Below are 15,067 nucleotides of genomic sequence, written 5' to 3'. Positions count from 1 at the left end.
AAATTATAATGTACCAGTTTAAACCAGGCATTGCATGACACTGTGTATGTGAGAAGGCACACGCCTAGTCTGCATCCCCGAAGGGCGCACCCAGGTCCGCCTCCCTTTCCGCCCGTGCCCACGGCATCTTCTCTTAAGACTTTATACAACAAGGATATCAAGTACCTGCCTGATCCGCTGGTCAGCAGGGCTTCCAAAGTGGCAGATGCCCCCAGCGCCGTGGGGAAGGTGGTTCAAGTCTACGTGGCCATTTCCGCCAGGGTAGTGCAAGAAGTGTCCCGGTTATCCATCCAGGCCTGGAAGGACATTTTCTCAGCCGTTTGTCAGACTGGTGCCAGTATCCACACTGGCAAGTCATGGTGGAAGGTGGCACTTCTCAACACCACAGTCACTAACCTTTGCCAGATTTGTGCCGTCTGCTGCACCACAAATGGAAAGTCTCCAGAGGCCCCAGCCCCTTCTATTATTATCACCGGTAGCTGCCCTACGTAGACCGGCCCAGACAGCAAGCATTTCTCCCAATTGTCCCCATGGTCAAGCCGTGCTGCGTCTGAGCGGTGTAATAACACAGGTCTAGTCACAACCCGTCCAGGCCACCAGCCTCGTAGCATTGTGTCAGGGTGGACAAGGCCTCTCTGTTAGGTCTACTGGCCCGGAGAAGAGAAGCGAGAATCTAATCTAACTCTTTAAATACCCTGGCGGGCAGACAGTAAATGGAGTTCTGCCCTCCATGACATAAAAGCAGCGCGGCAGGAGCCCCACCTTGAAGATGGCCATCTGGCCCATTGGTTCCATAATGCACCAGAGGCTCTGGGCCAGTCCAATAGTCTCCCTATGGTAAGGCATTGTTGCTGCACTCCAGTGTACGTAACCATTACCCATAAGTATGTAATTTGTGTTAACTCCTAGCCCAAGACAACATCCGGTAGGGACTCCGTAGGAGTCCCACCGAATGCCACCGGTGGGGGCAACCGGGTCTTACCACAATTAATGTGCAGTCTTACAAAGCCCCGAAATTGTCCAGGAGTCGTAACAGGATCCCAAGAGATTCCCGACACACTGGGCTTTGCGTAAGGAAGACGGATCTAGCCCTGAAATTGAGGCCCAAACCCCATGACCCTCAGCATCTCAAGTAGACTGTGTCAAAGGGTTTCTCCCGGTCAAAAGAGCCCAAAGCCATTTCCCTCTCACCCTGCTCGACCTCATGCATGACATGGGATAAGCGCCTGAGGTTCATCCCAGTGTTGCACCCCAGGATAAACCCACACTGGTCCTTGGGAACTAGGCTGGCCATAAAATGGTTCAAGCGGGCAGCCAACAGCTTGGACAGGACCTTCACGTCGGAGTTTGTCATGGTAAACATATGCAGAGGGATCTGGCTCGCAATTCGTTCTAAAAATAGGTGGCTTAGAACACCTCCTTACTTCAAAACCTGACACCTGCCTTCACGTCATAAACACAAGGAGAACTAGAAACTACCTAAATTTAAACATCGCAAATCAAGAGATTTTGACATGAAAACAATGACAAAAATAATGGCCTACCGTCTTATGGCCCAAAGAACTCTAGGTTCCTCCAACAACATCAAGAGAAGTTAGAAACCTAGGTGTAAGCATGGATTCAGACCGGTCCTTGATCCCACGTCAATAACATCACTAGGAGTGCTTTTGTACACAGTGAAAACCCTGCGTTGCATTCTCCCATACCTAGGATACCAACCAAAACAACAAGCTTTTTTCACATTCGGATTTCCAAGCTTGACTATGCCAGCAGACTATACCTCGGATCACCCAGGTTCATCATACAGAAAATACAGCTAATCCAAAATGTCGCTGTAAGACGTCTTCTCCGCCTTTACCTAGGAGAACGCATGACTCCTGTCATGCAATCACTCCTATAGCTAGAAGGACAATGTTTAAGGCACTCTACATTGTTCACGGAGCCTCCCAAGGAAAAGGACTGCTATATTTACAAGCAACATTCAAGCAATACAAACCAAACGGAGCACTACGCTGCAGGCATGCACCACTTATCGTCATAGCAGCGTACCATAAGAGATCCGTAGGAGGCACGGCGTCCTCAGTGCAAGCTGCCAAGCTATGATGCTCACTACCAGCTAACAATCGGAGAATCCAGGAGCAATGTAATCTTCAGAAGATAGGTGGAATCATGGCTATTTTAAAAATTACTATATCATCCCACAACCATGGGATGGAACCTGGAAAAACAATCGCACCTTCACATTCAGTCTTCAGCTTACAACCCACAGACACGGAACAAGCCAACCAGCAAAGTCCTGTTTATATCCAGATAAGCTAAGAAGACCTATGATTAGCTCTGGCATTATGAGATTAAGTTAATTCAAATGTAACATTTCTGGCACACACTAATACCATGAAATCCAGTGGCCTGCAGTCAATGATAGCTTAATTCTTTTCAACTCCTGTAAGATGTATCTGTTATGGGTTATTGTGCATTATCCAGTACTGTACCAGCCAATACACCAGCCATCACCAACTGAACGGGCATGGATTCCAACACTTCAAGTCCCAGCTAGCTGGACACTGACTACTTCTTTCCATCACACAATGACATCCAGACATAGGATGATAGTAACAAAGTCCAACCCGGCTGATCTTTCCACCACTTCTCTCTCAAACCAGGCCTGCTCAGAACCAAAACTAAAACTTTAAACTAAAGTTCTGACAACCCAATCCAGTAACCAGCTTAGAGAATTATGGTCATAAGAATTAACACAAAGAGATCTGCAGAGCTACTCAGAGCTGGCAGCTTTCTGAAAATCATAAAGAACTCCTCTCGCTCACATGTCTTCATCCTTCATACTGCTAAGCCTGCATCCAGTAATGTGATAACCGCACCTTCGTGGTCATCACACACAACATGGAAACATTACCTACATAGGATAAAAAAAAGAAAGACCGTACCCTTCCAACCACACATCCTAAGAGGCGTAGCCTGCTGTCCATGTAGGCAAGTGCTGCAGCGCCCAACATAGGGATAGTAAGCACTATATAAATGCTGCAGTACTGTACAGATAGTTGTCAGTGCTTGCCTGCCAAGTTGTCGTCCATATTGATGCTGTCCTTGTGTGCGACTAGACAATCACGGCCAGGCCTACTCCTGTGCAGAAAAAGCTATCTGTATCTGAGTTTGCTTGCGTTCCCATTTCAAGGGGACCTGACCTGGCAATTCAAACTGGACTCTTTCCATTGGAGCAGGACCGAAGTTGATTTACATATGGATGACCTCTTTCTGAAGTGCTTAACTAGGGAACACATGATAGATTGGAGTGTGGTACGAGCATTTTCCAGTGGATGAGACTTTAGGAATCATTCAACACATCACCTTTATGCTTTCAACAAAATAGATAGTCATCAGTGTGTGAGCAGCCTGTTCTTTCCATCAATACCTATGGTTTGAGGTCAGTGCAAGTGTTGGCAGGGTTAGTGTGTGGACAGGGTGTGAGTGTTGACAGGGTGAGTGTGTGGACGGGGTGTGAGTGTATGGAGTGTGGGACCTCGGACAAACGGTGTGGATTCTTCAATTCAAGAATCTCACTTTATTGCTGTTCCTAAGTTATGATTTCATTTTGTGGGTTCACAGTCTAGCGTCCTTCCCATGATGATGCTGGGGGGTGTTCTGTAGTGCACTCACTTCTCTCCTCTGATCACCTTTCTTGTCGCCCCTCTCCTTAGCTGTGGGCCTCATCGATAATGAACATACTGAGCTTCCTGCTGGCTGTTGTTGCCATTATCCTGTTTTCGACCCAGTGGCGGCGGTATAACCTGGAGGTGAGAGTTCCGGGCTCAGTGGGGCAGATAGACGGAGATTGGTGTTGTAATGTAGAGCCATCATTTAAGCTAGTTCCCACAGGCCCTAGATTCATGTCTTGGATAAGTTTACAAATGTCAAGTTGGGCTTGGACCCTTCTGCAGGGTCATCTCCAAATCTTTGCCTTCACCCTCCTGTTTTCTGAACCTCTTTTTGTTGGCTATATGATTCTGCTAACCAGTACTAAAGTGCTTGTGCTCTCTCCTTTAAACATGGTAACATGGCTTACACCCAATAGGCATATTTAATTTAGTTGTAAGTCTCTATTAAAGTGGTACTACATGCACCCAGGTCCTGTAAATTAAATGCTACTAGTGGGCCTGCAGTACTTACTGGCCACCTACTTAAGTATCCCTTTAATTATATCTCAAGCCTGCCATTTCGACCCGTGTGTGGCTTTTGAAACTGCCATTTGGACCTGGCAAGATAAACCTGGCCCAAACCTCCTTTTTTAATAATTTAAGGTCACTCTTAGGGTACGGCCTACACAGCCCAGAGAGCAGGGCCCGGTGTATAAAAACAGTTGAACATGTACTTTTAAGTTTTAAATGCCCTGATAATGTAAAATTCCTAAATGTGTTTTTCACTCCTGTGAGGCCTACCACTCCCATAGGTTAACATTAGGTTCCCATATTACATTTAATGAGTGGTACTTTCAATTGGGAGCAGATAATATTGTCAAGTTTGGTGTCTATGGAATTGTAATTTAAAGCCTTCTTTAATGGTAAAGTCTGGTTTTAAATCACAATTCTGAAAATGACACTATAAGAAAATTGACATTTTTGTGTCCTAACTATTGGGGGCTTGTAGCCGGCATCCTAGGTCACGTGACGAGGTGTAGCTGGCAGTTTTTGAGTATTCCTCCAGGACAACGAGACTGAGGCTAGGTGTTGGCAGGATGGGCCACTCCGACTTAACGAGGGGAAGGTGCTGTCACCTACCACACTTGCACATCAAAAAGCCTCTGCCTGAACACCCTTAGAAAGGGTTTCTCGCTAGTCTTTTGTGTCCCCTGACAAGCTGGAGCCAGGGCAGGGAGGAAGGGTTTGCTAGGAAATGGGGGGACGACCTTGGTCCTTCTAACCTCCTTTCTAGCGGATAGGAAGCAGACTATTCACTGGGATAATTTGCAATCTAAGACTTTCCACCTCCCGTGCGGGGTGCCGCAGGGATTGGCCCCATCACCGACGCTATTCAACATCTATGACACTCCGCTGGCCAGTATTGTCATAAATGTTTGCTTCACTTTGGTCTCATATGCTGATGACTCTCAGCTTATTGTATATATATATCTAAACAGCCTGGGGCGACTGCCATCAGCTTCCATATCTGTGTGTCTGAAATCATGTGCTGGATGAGCCAAAATTTCTTGAAAATCAACACTGAGAAAACTGAGGTTATGGAGTTTGGCAGGGGCCTCACCCTGTGGAATCAATCGTGGTGGCCGTCTGAGGCGGGTGAATGCCCACATCTGACCCTTAAGGCTAGGAATCTAGGCATGGTCGAGATAACCAACTAAAATTTGCCGGCCAGATAAATCGCCTAACATCCTCATGCTTTTTATTATTAAAGACCCTGCATGATTTTCCCTTTTATTCCTCAGGAACTCAGAAAAACTGTGCTGATAGCTCTAGTTTTTTCCAAAATAGATTACTGCAATGCACTCTACTTGGGAATTGACAAGGCCCAACTGACTAAACTGCAGTCATTACAAAATGCAGCGGCTCGACTGCTATTGAATATCCCCAAAGGTCATCCCACCTCCGCCAGTATAAGAGTATTGTATTGGCTTCCTATTCAGCAGCGAGTGGAATTAATGGCCCTCTGCCTGACCCATAAGGCACTCTACGGACGTGGAGCAGGAGACATACAAAAACTGTTTGCCTCGTACGCCCCCGAGAAATCTAAGATCCACCAATGCAGGTCTGGTACATATTTCTAAAATTCGTAAAGCGAGATGGGGAGGTAGGAGTCTATCGCACTGTGCAGTCTCTTTGTGGAACAAAATGCCAATTGCTATGAGGTTTCAGCCAAACAGACCTCTTTTTAGGAAATCACTTAAAACTTGGCTGTTTCCTCATAAATAAGTAGGACGACTAATAGAGCAGCCTCATTTTTACACTCTTCAGCGCCAAGACACCATGTAAATCGAGTGCTTTTTAAACCTATTTTATCTTATCTTTAGCTTTGTCCACTTCAAAGTGGGTAGCAGATATAAATAACAGACCCAACTCTTCAGTACAGATCTGGACCTGACTGAATAAGGACAGCTGTTCTGCTTTGATGCAAGAAGGACTGCCACTCTGCTACCCTGCTGTCCCCGTGCTTAAGTGAGGAGGACTGCACCTATTACTTGAACCCAGTACCACCAGAGTAACTCCAAAGGCTAGTTGGCAGGCCTTCCGAGGACAGCCTCAGGGACAGAACAGGCTACAGCAACGTTGCACCCAGCACCAGTACTCTGCCAGAGTCCTGCCATCCTAAGTGGTGCCACCCCAGTCCTGGACCCTTGAAAGTGGGCCTGACGGTGCTCTGCCAGCCCATCTGTGGTCCCAGCAGAAGCAATGTCGCCATGGCTGAACAGCTGAGAGACGCCTCTCCGATGCAGGACTTTGTATTGCTGCCTGCAGTCTCCTCAAAACCACTGTGGCGTGACACAACCTAGACACAGGCTTTTGCATCACAAGCCCCTTGTCGACAGCATCCTTGATGACGGCACAGGACTCCTTATCGTAAGCCCCGCAATTATTTTGGAACCTGCTAGTGTGCGACGTATATTCAATGTAGGAATTTGCATCGCAAACCTCTTGACTACAGCATCCTCGACAACTATGCAGGACGTCACATTGCAGCCTTGCAGACCTGAGGAACCTCTACTGCACGACGCATCCTTGACGCAGGACTCCGTATCGCTCTGCAACCAGGATTTAAGGTACTTTGTTCAGCGATCGTATCTTGGTCCCTCTAGCCAGCCCCATTCCCTCGTGGTCGACCTGAACTTGGGACATTGTCCCGGTCCAGCAGGACCAGGTAGCCACAGTTGATGCTTTGTGCTTTTCAATGTTATTTTCCCATAAATCTTTAAATTGCACATCTCTAATGCTATTGATTGGAGTTTTGTAAATGTGGTCTTAAATTGTGTATGATATTTTACTCTATTTTTCTAAACTGGTATGTGATTTTTTTTCTTGTTTTGTGTTTTGACTTTATTACAGCTTGAAGAGCTGCATAAATATTTTACACATTGCCTTCAAGGTAAACGTTGCTGTTCTGTGCCAACCCGCCAGAGGGTTGAGCACAGGTATATTTGGGGTTTCCTTTTGACTTCATCCTGACAAGGATTGTGGCTGCTGCTTGAGTTGGGCTTCACCCCCATCAATGAGTAACCCAATTTCTTGCAATCGAATTCACTGCCTTACTCGTGATGCACTGGAATTTCCTGTATCGTGCCATATCACTTATCCAAAAAGAAGAGCACTGTATTGTTTATTTATAGCAGAACAATACAACAGCACGTTTCAATATCAGCATGCCACAACAAAAACACAAACTGAACATAAAGCAACACACTGCAAAAACACACATTCTTCCCTAACACAATTGTGATGTTGTGGTTTGTTACATCCGGAGTGACTCGTCCAATGCGGAACTGAGGATCTGAGCGTGGAATTCGCGCCGCACTCCTGATATCCCAGTAGGGATGCTTTGAGAGGCTTGGCGCTTCGGCGGTGAACTGGCGGGCCCGGGCAAGCCCCGGGGGAGCAACTAGTTGAGGATGTTGTCGGATACAGCCTCCCCACCCCTCATTGCAGTAAGTTGATCAGCGGAGCTTGGGTGCATGCAGACAAAGGGCGCTACAAGGTACGGCATGCCCGCGAGCAGCCAAGACCCCGGGAGAAGTCATGGTACAAAGCCCGGAATGGTGTGGAGAGTGCGGAGCCAGCGTGACCATCTTGAGTGTTGGTTTGAAATCCCCTGAGCCGAGCGGAGCGGGCCGATGCGAGCTTCACACGGCACACATTGGGGCCTGGAGTGAGCCTACGAGGGGTGTCCTAGCACTGTAGGTAGGCCCGAGAGTAGCGAGTGCAGCCGGCGAGGCTTGGACTGCTTGATTGGGCAACCGGGCGTAGGAAATAGCCAGCAAGTTGAGTGACTGTATCTTGGCCACAGAGTTGGGGAATCGAGTGGCTCTCTTTGGAGACACAGTATCTGGGCCAGGGCATTTCACCAGGGCACCACTGCAAGACCTGTTGAAATATGACATATCCCCTGGCCACAAAAAAGTGAGAAGCTGTAGGAGAGTAGGATCTGCCTCTTATGGTTACCCCCACTTTTTGCTGATGTATCACTGTTTTTGACCGACTGGGATCCTGCTATTCAGGACCCCAGTCCATCTGCTTTCTCCTATAAATTGCTTGCATGTACTTTAGGTAGACTCCAGATTGAATTCTGAGGTACCCTTATCAGTCCCTAGTATATGGTACACCACGTACCCAGGGCATAGGTACCCCATAGGTACCCCAGAGGCCTCCTAGGGGCTGAAGCATGTATTGTGCCACCCCTGAGAGGCCATTTAAAATGACACCACAGGTCTGCTACTGCAGCCTGTGTAAGGTGGTGCATGCACCCCTTACTTAGATATAAGTTCCCTATATCTATTCTAAATAACTACACATATAAACCTATCAGTCACCCCTATGGCAGGCCTTAACAATCCTGAAGGCAGGGTGCTGGGTTTTATGTGAGAGGGTGCCCCTGCATGAGTAGAGCCCTTCTGCAGCCTTCGAAACCTATTTTCCGGGGTTGTCTGTGATGCAGCCAACCATATATATTTAAGTGCATTATAACCTTGCGGTAAATTCTAATGTTTGGTGTCAAACATCTTGGAATCCTACATACCCACCACTAAGTGGAGGGAGAGGTATGATTCCACCCTTCTAGAGGAACTTATGTGAAACACCGGTACACCCGGTACCAGCTTTCTCGACCTGGGCATCAATACATGGATGCTGCCAGCCACAGACACGAGTCTGCCCTCCTGCTGCTGAGCCAAGGTGGGTTCCCGAGCATCTCTGAGGTCGATCTGCTCTCTCAGCAATCCTGAGACCATTATCCCTCGTGGGGACCGTGCAACCCGAACCCCTGTGCACCGTGTACTTTTGCAGCAGCATATGCTTTTTGGCGATCCCTGAGGCTGTGGTTTGGACTATGTGTAGTCCCAACCCGGAGCAGTATTTCCACTGAAGAGCTCCGGCCTCCACTCCACGAGTGCTCTGTGGGCAGGTCCTCTGTGATTCCGCTCGAGGTCCCTTCGCGATCCCTGGCCCATTGGCCTGTGGGTCCTGGTGAGGGTCACTTTGATTTTTCCTTGTGCTTCCCTGGTTGCTCCAGACGTGCCCTGACTCCCCATAGCTTGGAGAGTCTCCTGGACCTTGCTGGTCCTCACCGTAACCTGTTTCCTCTGCCCACATGGGTTGCCTTTGCCAAGGCTTTTTGGTGTTCAATACAGACACTGACACCTCAGCACTCGACATCCTTCGTAGGACAGCTCACCTCCAGACTTTGGTCATCATCGGCGTCTCCTGGTCCCAGTGGCTGCAGAGTCAAGCATCCTATCTTCACACCTGAAGCACCCGACATCGGTGGGCATTCGTCTATCGAGCCCCTGGTCACCCTGAAGTGACCCAGACTCTGTCCCCTCTGCTTTCAGGTTCTTCTCATCGCAGATCCAGGCTTGGATTCCACCGGACACTTTTCATCTTCTCGGCAGCAGCACTTCTTCGCATCACGCCATTGAAAGCGGCGAGGGTTTCCGACACCACTTGACCCCTATGCACCTGGTTCCTCTGGGATAGGTAACACGGGTACCTCGGTACTCACTGGTGGGTTGGCCTCAGAACCTCCTATGTTCCAAAGGCTTTGCTTGAATTCCTTTCTGAAGTGTCCTTAAACTGTAATTTTCCAACCGCAACTTTCCCATAGAGTTGTACGGACCACGCGTCTGTGTTCCTACACTGCACCCGTCCTCCGTGGGCTCCCTGTGTCACTCCTTTGGGTGATTCCTTGGGGTCACAGCAATTCTACAGGCTCTAGGCTCTGTGTCTATTGAAGTCGTTGATGTACCTTTTTTTAGTATATGGTTCGGTCTCCCCTTGGAGCCCGCTGTGTATTGTGCTATTTACTGTCGTTCTATTGATGAAGTATTGTGTGCTTTGTGCTCTAATCTAGTATAGAGGGTAGTAGAGAGTGTTTAGTAATAAATACATATTTTTTAAATAACACTTGTGTGGTTCTCCTTTCATTTGGTCACTCAGGAGGTTCTGATCTGGTAAAACAAGCTGCTTTACATTCCTTCAAGACTTAGCCTGAAGGCTGCTCTCCATAGCTACCACTAGGATAGCTTTCATAAAGGTTATCTTTAACCTAATCACCATAAGGGTCGTTCGGACTGTTGCAAGGTGCCCACTTTAATTAGTGGGCAGCATATACCAGGCCAACTTCTCACAGAAGCCACCTCCCTGATCTCTGCTGAGCGATTCGGGGACCAGAGGTAACATACAAGAGGTCTCCTCGAAGAGAGCTGTGTGATCATCGACTCCAAAATGGCAGACGCACCCAATCGATCGCAGCACCTCCAGCCCAGTGGTACATCAGTTTCCTTCTCCGAGCGGCAGCTTCTTATGAAGAAATCCATCTGTATTCCTCTGCTCAAGGTACCATTTGTTTGCGGACTGTGGCACTGTTCTCGCCATCCACGGCGTTCGATCCAGATATGCTACCTGTCCCTGCCTGACTCTATAATGGTGGCCACAACTTCCCCATTCGTACCTCTTCTGCACTCATCTCGCTGCAAATATTTGTCTTGTGTACAATACGGAGCACTAACTGACAGCGCTCCTTCATTAGTGGCCACTTGGTCTGTTGCAACTTCTCAATTGCTCACTCTGGTCTGTGTTTGTTGAGGCAGCCGAATGCTCTGCAGTCAAGATGGTGCCCAACACTTGTTGAGACCACACTTCACATATGGCAGTCTTTCCTACAGCATCTGATGCACTGTATTAGCGGGATGCCATGAAGCATACTCCTGTGTCCTTAATGCCTTGTAGCTGCACCTGAATCGTAGTCATTGGCTGCGGCTACGCACCGTCCTTCTACATACAAAACACCCCTCTGAGTGAGACGTTTCCACTACTTCCACCGCTAGGGAACCTTTTCCTTTGACATCGCCAGTGATCTCTCACTACGTCCTCCAACCTGGGGGCGAGCTGGAGGACGAGGCGGACTGCGCCCCCCAGTAACACTGGGACTGATGCTTTCTTTGGAACTATGACGATGCCCCCACGGGTGGAAACTATAACTGTTTGTACTTACTGCGGAGCCTGAGTACCCTTGGCCGCTGCCCAGTGGAGCTGTCCTATGCAGCTATTGAGGAGTCTGGCTCTGGGTCTCCCCCTCGGCCGTCACCTACCCAGCCAGACATTGTTTTTCACGGTTTTATCTGTCTTTCTCTTTCACCTCTTTGACTGCTTTGTTACCCCTGGAGTACTTTCCCCCTTCAGGTCTTCTTGACTCGGTCTGCTTTCCTCTCCCCTGTTTACCGTTTCCCCCCACTACCTTCCATTCCTCATAAGACGTGTGTCTTGGATATTCTACGCGCTGATATCTTATCTTATTGTGTAAGCTCACGTTTTTCTCCTAAGCATATACTGGTAACTGTAACTGATGTAACAATGTTCTGAAGCAATGTCCTTTCTCATGTAAAGCGCTATGATACCTTCGGGTCTAGCCAGCGCTATATAAAACTTTTCAAATAAATAAAAATGTGTGCAATGCGGCGGGGTGGCTGAAGGGCCACATGGGTACAATCAATTGCACCCAGCACAGGTGGGAAGCGAGCAATGAGATAGAAATCTCGAGCTGCCCTTTGTCTCCCGGCCAGTGTATGGGGCGTTTGCATGTGGTTGTAGGCTCTAGCAGTGATGCATCTCAGTGCCTGAGGCAGGCACCGCGACTGGCTTGCGTAAGCTCCTGTTTTTCTCCTAAGCATATACTGGTAACTGTAACTGATGTAACAATGTTCTGAAACAATGTCCTATCTCAAGTAAAGCGCTCTGATTCCTCCGGGTCTAGCCAGTGCTATATAAAACTTTTTAAAATAAAGAAAATAAATAAATATTCTTGTGTTGATGTGTGGAGTTGTATTGCCATTGGGTTACAATTTTATTTTTGTGTTATTTGTTTTATTTTTGTGTTTGGCATTGTTTAATCTCCAAACAAAGAGGGCCCATATTGCCTGGATTAAAAAAGGAAACTGAAAGCTATCATTTCTTGTCAGTCAGTGGAATAAACCTGCATTGGAAGTCTGTGGTGCACAGTGACTTCTGAATCCATAAAAGCTCCCAAATGGTAAACCAGGACCCCTGGAGTCAGGAAGGATGATGGTCAAATGCCAACAGACCAAAGAGTAGCTGCATCTCCCACCATCAGACTTGCGTTGTGTTGGCTTTTATTATTAATTGGTGCTCCACCACTCACCAGTGGTGTGTTGGTAGGTTGATAATGCGCTCCGCTCGAGAAGTGGACACGGTTTGAAATGCCTGCGAAGCGAGAGTTTAATGTGGACGCAGTTGGGTTGCAGAAGTTTTGAGAAGATAGTAACGTTGTGGAAGCACACTATGAGCCTTAAATAAATAAGTAAAATTTTATACATATATATAATTTAATTATTTCTTAATTTACCAAAAAACGCCTCTCTCACGTAGAGCACACATTGCGCTACAGAGGATTCATAAAAAAGATTTGTGTATATTTCATTTGTTGGTCCATCACGGGGGCAGGTCCCATAAGGGGTGTGATGGATGATGCATGGTTTTAAAGGGGGCAACTATTTCACTCTTATCATGTTCTCTGCTCTGGTATTGTAATAATGCTGGCCATCAAAGGGACCTCCAGTGAGGCTGGACAAATGTGAATATCCATGCGGCTCCTAATGTACATTTTTTTCTGCTTGTCCCTTACAGATGTTTGTCATTGCTGGTGTTCTTGGTGGAATGTTCTGCTCTCTACAAACCCTCTTTCCCCTGCAGTTTGGACACACTTCTCAGCAGGTAAACCCTTTACTTTAGCCCCCTATCTTCCCCCCTCCCCAATCTCCCGCTGAAGACCTTCTTCTCTCCATTATCTTTATTGTGTCTTTATTCTCCTTACATTTATTGATTCATTTTTAGTACCTTTGGTTTTTATTGTGGCTCTTTGAATACTTGTTTGGTTTGGTGACTTTTATTTTCCGGGTTGGTTTGTTTAATTTCAGTGACGTGTGGTTAGATTTCTTATTGATTCCATGTTTTGTTATTTTTTTTTCTTTACCCCGCTTGGCTAATCAGCCCACAACCCCAACCTGGTATTTTCTGCTTCAAGCCCACAAGCTGTAGTATTTGGTAGTTGAGGGATGCACATCTGTGTCTTTCATGGGCATTTTGGTGCCTTTTCAGAAGAGTTTCTGCTATCATATGCCTGATTCTGTACGTTTCTATTTTTGAGCAAATATGTTCATGTTCCTGTGGATCAAAAAACGTGACGCCCTTCATCCCACTGTATTGAACAATCAGATTGATTTAAAATGCTGTTTGGATAACCACAGTGGAGAGTAGCTAGACAAAGAGCTGAGTATGAATGGAACCATTGATGGTGAGAGCTTCCTGGTCTGGAAAGGCAGTGGATGGGAGGGAGCACAGCTAGGTGTTAGGTGGGTGGGCTTGTCCTCCCCAGGGGATCCTTAATTTTGTAAGACACTGAGTATATGCTGCAGAATGGCATTTCTTCACCTCATAAGGTTTAGAATACAATGTGTAAAAACAATGAGCACATAGTCTGGTAGCATATACCTACTTTCTGTTTCACAGTTGTCTTTTAGGATTGATTAAAACACTCTTACCTGTCACTTATGGAGAAGTAAGTTGAGCATGGCAAGCATTGAGCTATACGATCAAAGTTGTCGGTATAGCTTTAAGTTGTTGTTGCTCAAAAGAAATGAGCGATTTACAAGAATTTGATAAATCAAATCAACTAGTTGGAGGAAAATAAAATCCTGTGATTAATATATCACAGTAAATGGGAATATACCAGTGGTCTGAAAAGTTTGCAACATGACCTCCAGTAAGGTTACACAAGGTAATGCATGTTTGTGTTTATCCCGCAAGGCTGTGATGGAACATTGGCATCACCAGATAATGTAGTAAATACTGAGGGTTTGTTTTGTGATTCATCAGCCGCAGCATTGACATGACAAACTCCTGTCGTGATGTAGACGCTTTAATGCTCTGGGTCCCTCTTTCTCTTTTCCTTCTGTGTGCTGGAGGATGCAAAGACCCTGGTGGACACGAAGCCCCTGCTGGACCCTGAACCTCCAGCATATGGCGAGAAACCTCTGACCTTGGACACAGACTAGAGGGGCTTTGCCAAGTCTTGATGGCGCCACCATCGACTCTTCGGGAGCTACTCACGGTTGTGAGCCATGCAGTTGTATTTGTGAAGTTAAGAGCATCAGCTTCAAAGGGTTTCTCCAGCACCAGTATCTATAGACATGTGGGTTTCTCTTCACTAGTACCTGCAGCACTAATAGAATATCACCAAATTTATAGGCTAGAGGCCAAAAGTATGTATTTTTCTTCAAATCAGTAAACAGTTCTTTCTTTGCACCCCTGTCCTATTTTGGATGTTTGTTCAAAGCACTCTGAGTTCAGTGTCATGTCATTCATAGTTATGACGGCGGGATCACAAAAGCGGAATGTTCTCTGTCTCCCTTTAATTTGAGGTAAAGATACCTCCATGCATGTCTATCCTTTGTTACTCACTGTACAATTGCACGCGGAACAGAACATACTTGTGCTCTCATATTCATGCTTTCCGATGACCCCACAGTTCCTACAGAAGTGGAGATTGGCAGGCGCCTGTAAGTCCTCTCTTCAGGTCTGCTGTGGGGCAGATGATCACCCTTCAGAGGTACTCCTCTGAGAGAATGTGCACATATGTACACTCCTTTCTTCTGTGACACATGTAAATTGTCTGTCATTAAATGTATCGCACAAGGATTGCCCATTGCACCCAGTGAAAAAGAATGTCTACCTATCCGTTGCATCACTGAATCCTTGTTCACCAATCGCTGCAGAATCCTTGTCCATCAGTCACTGCACAACAGAATGCCTACCCATCATTT

At 46.9% G+C, this 15,067-nt stretch overlaps 1 protein-coding gene across 4 annotated transcripts in view; it reads left to right on the top strand.

Moving 5' to 3' along the window:
• LOC146839435 (uncharacterized) overlaps positions 1 to 14,549 on the top strand; it is a 141,238-nt gene extending 126,689 nt beyond the window's left edge. For all 4 annotated transcript variants that reach the window (XM_085651486.1, XM_085651488.1, XM_085651489.1 and 1 more), the window contains 3 exons: positions 3,717 to 3,812; positions 12,873 to 12,959; positions 14,210 to 14,549. In XM_085651486.1, coding sequence (XP_085507612.1) covers positions 3,717 to 3,812; positions 12,873 to 12,959; positions 14,210 to 14,299 — 273 coding nt within the window. In that variant the 3' untranslated portion in view covers positions 14,300 to 14,549. The remainder of the gene's footprint in view (positions 1 to 3,716; positions 3,813 to 12,872; positions 12,960 to 14,209) is intronic.
• The last annotated feature ends 518 nt before the right edge of the window (positions 14,550 to 15,067 follow it).

This window comes from Triturus cristatus, chromosome 4_1 (genome assembly GCF_964204655.1).
Source record: "Triturus cristatus chromosome 4_1, aTriCri1.1, whole genome shotgun sequence".
Lineage (NCBI taxonomy): Eukaryota > Metazoa > Chordata > Amphibia > Caudata > Salamandridae > Triturus > Triturus cristatus.
The sequence above is the reverse complement of the archived record's forward strand: the minus strand, read 5'-3'. Positions and strand labels throughout refer to the sequence as shown.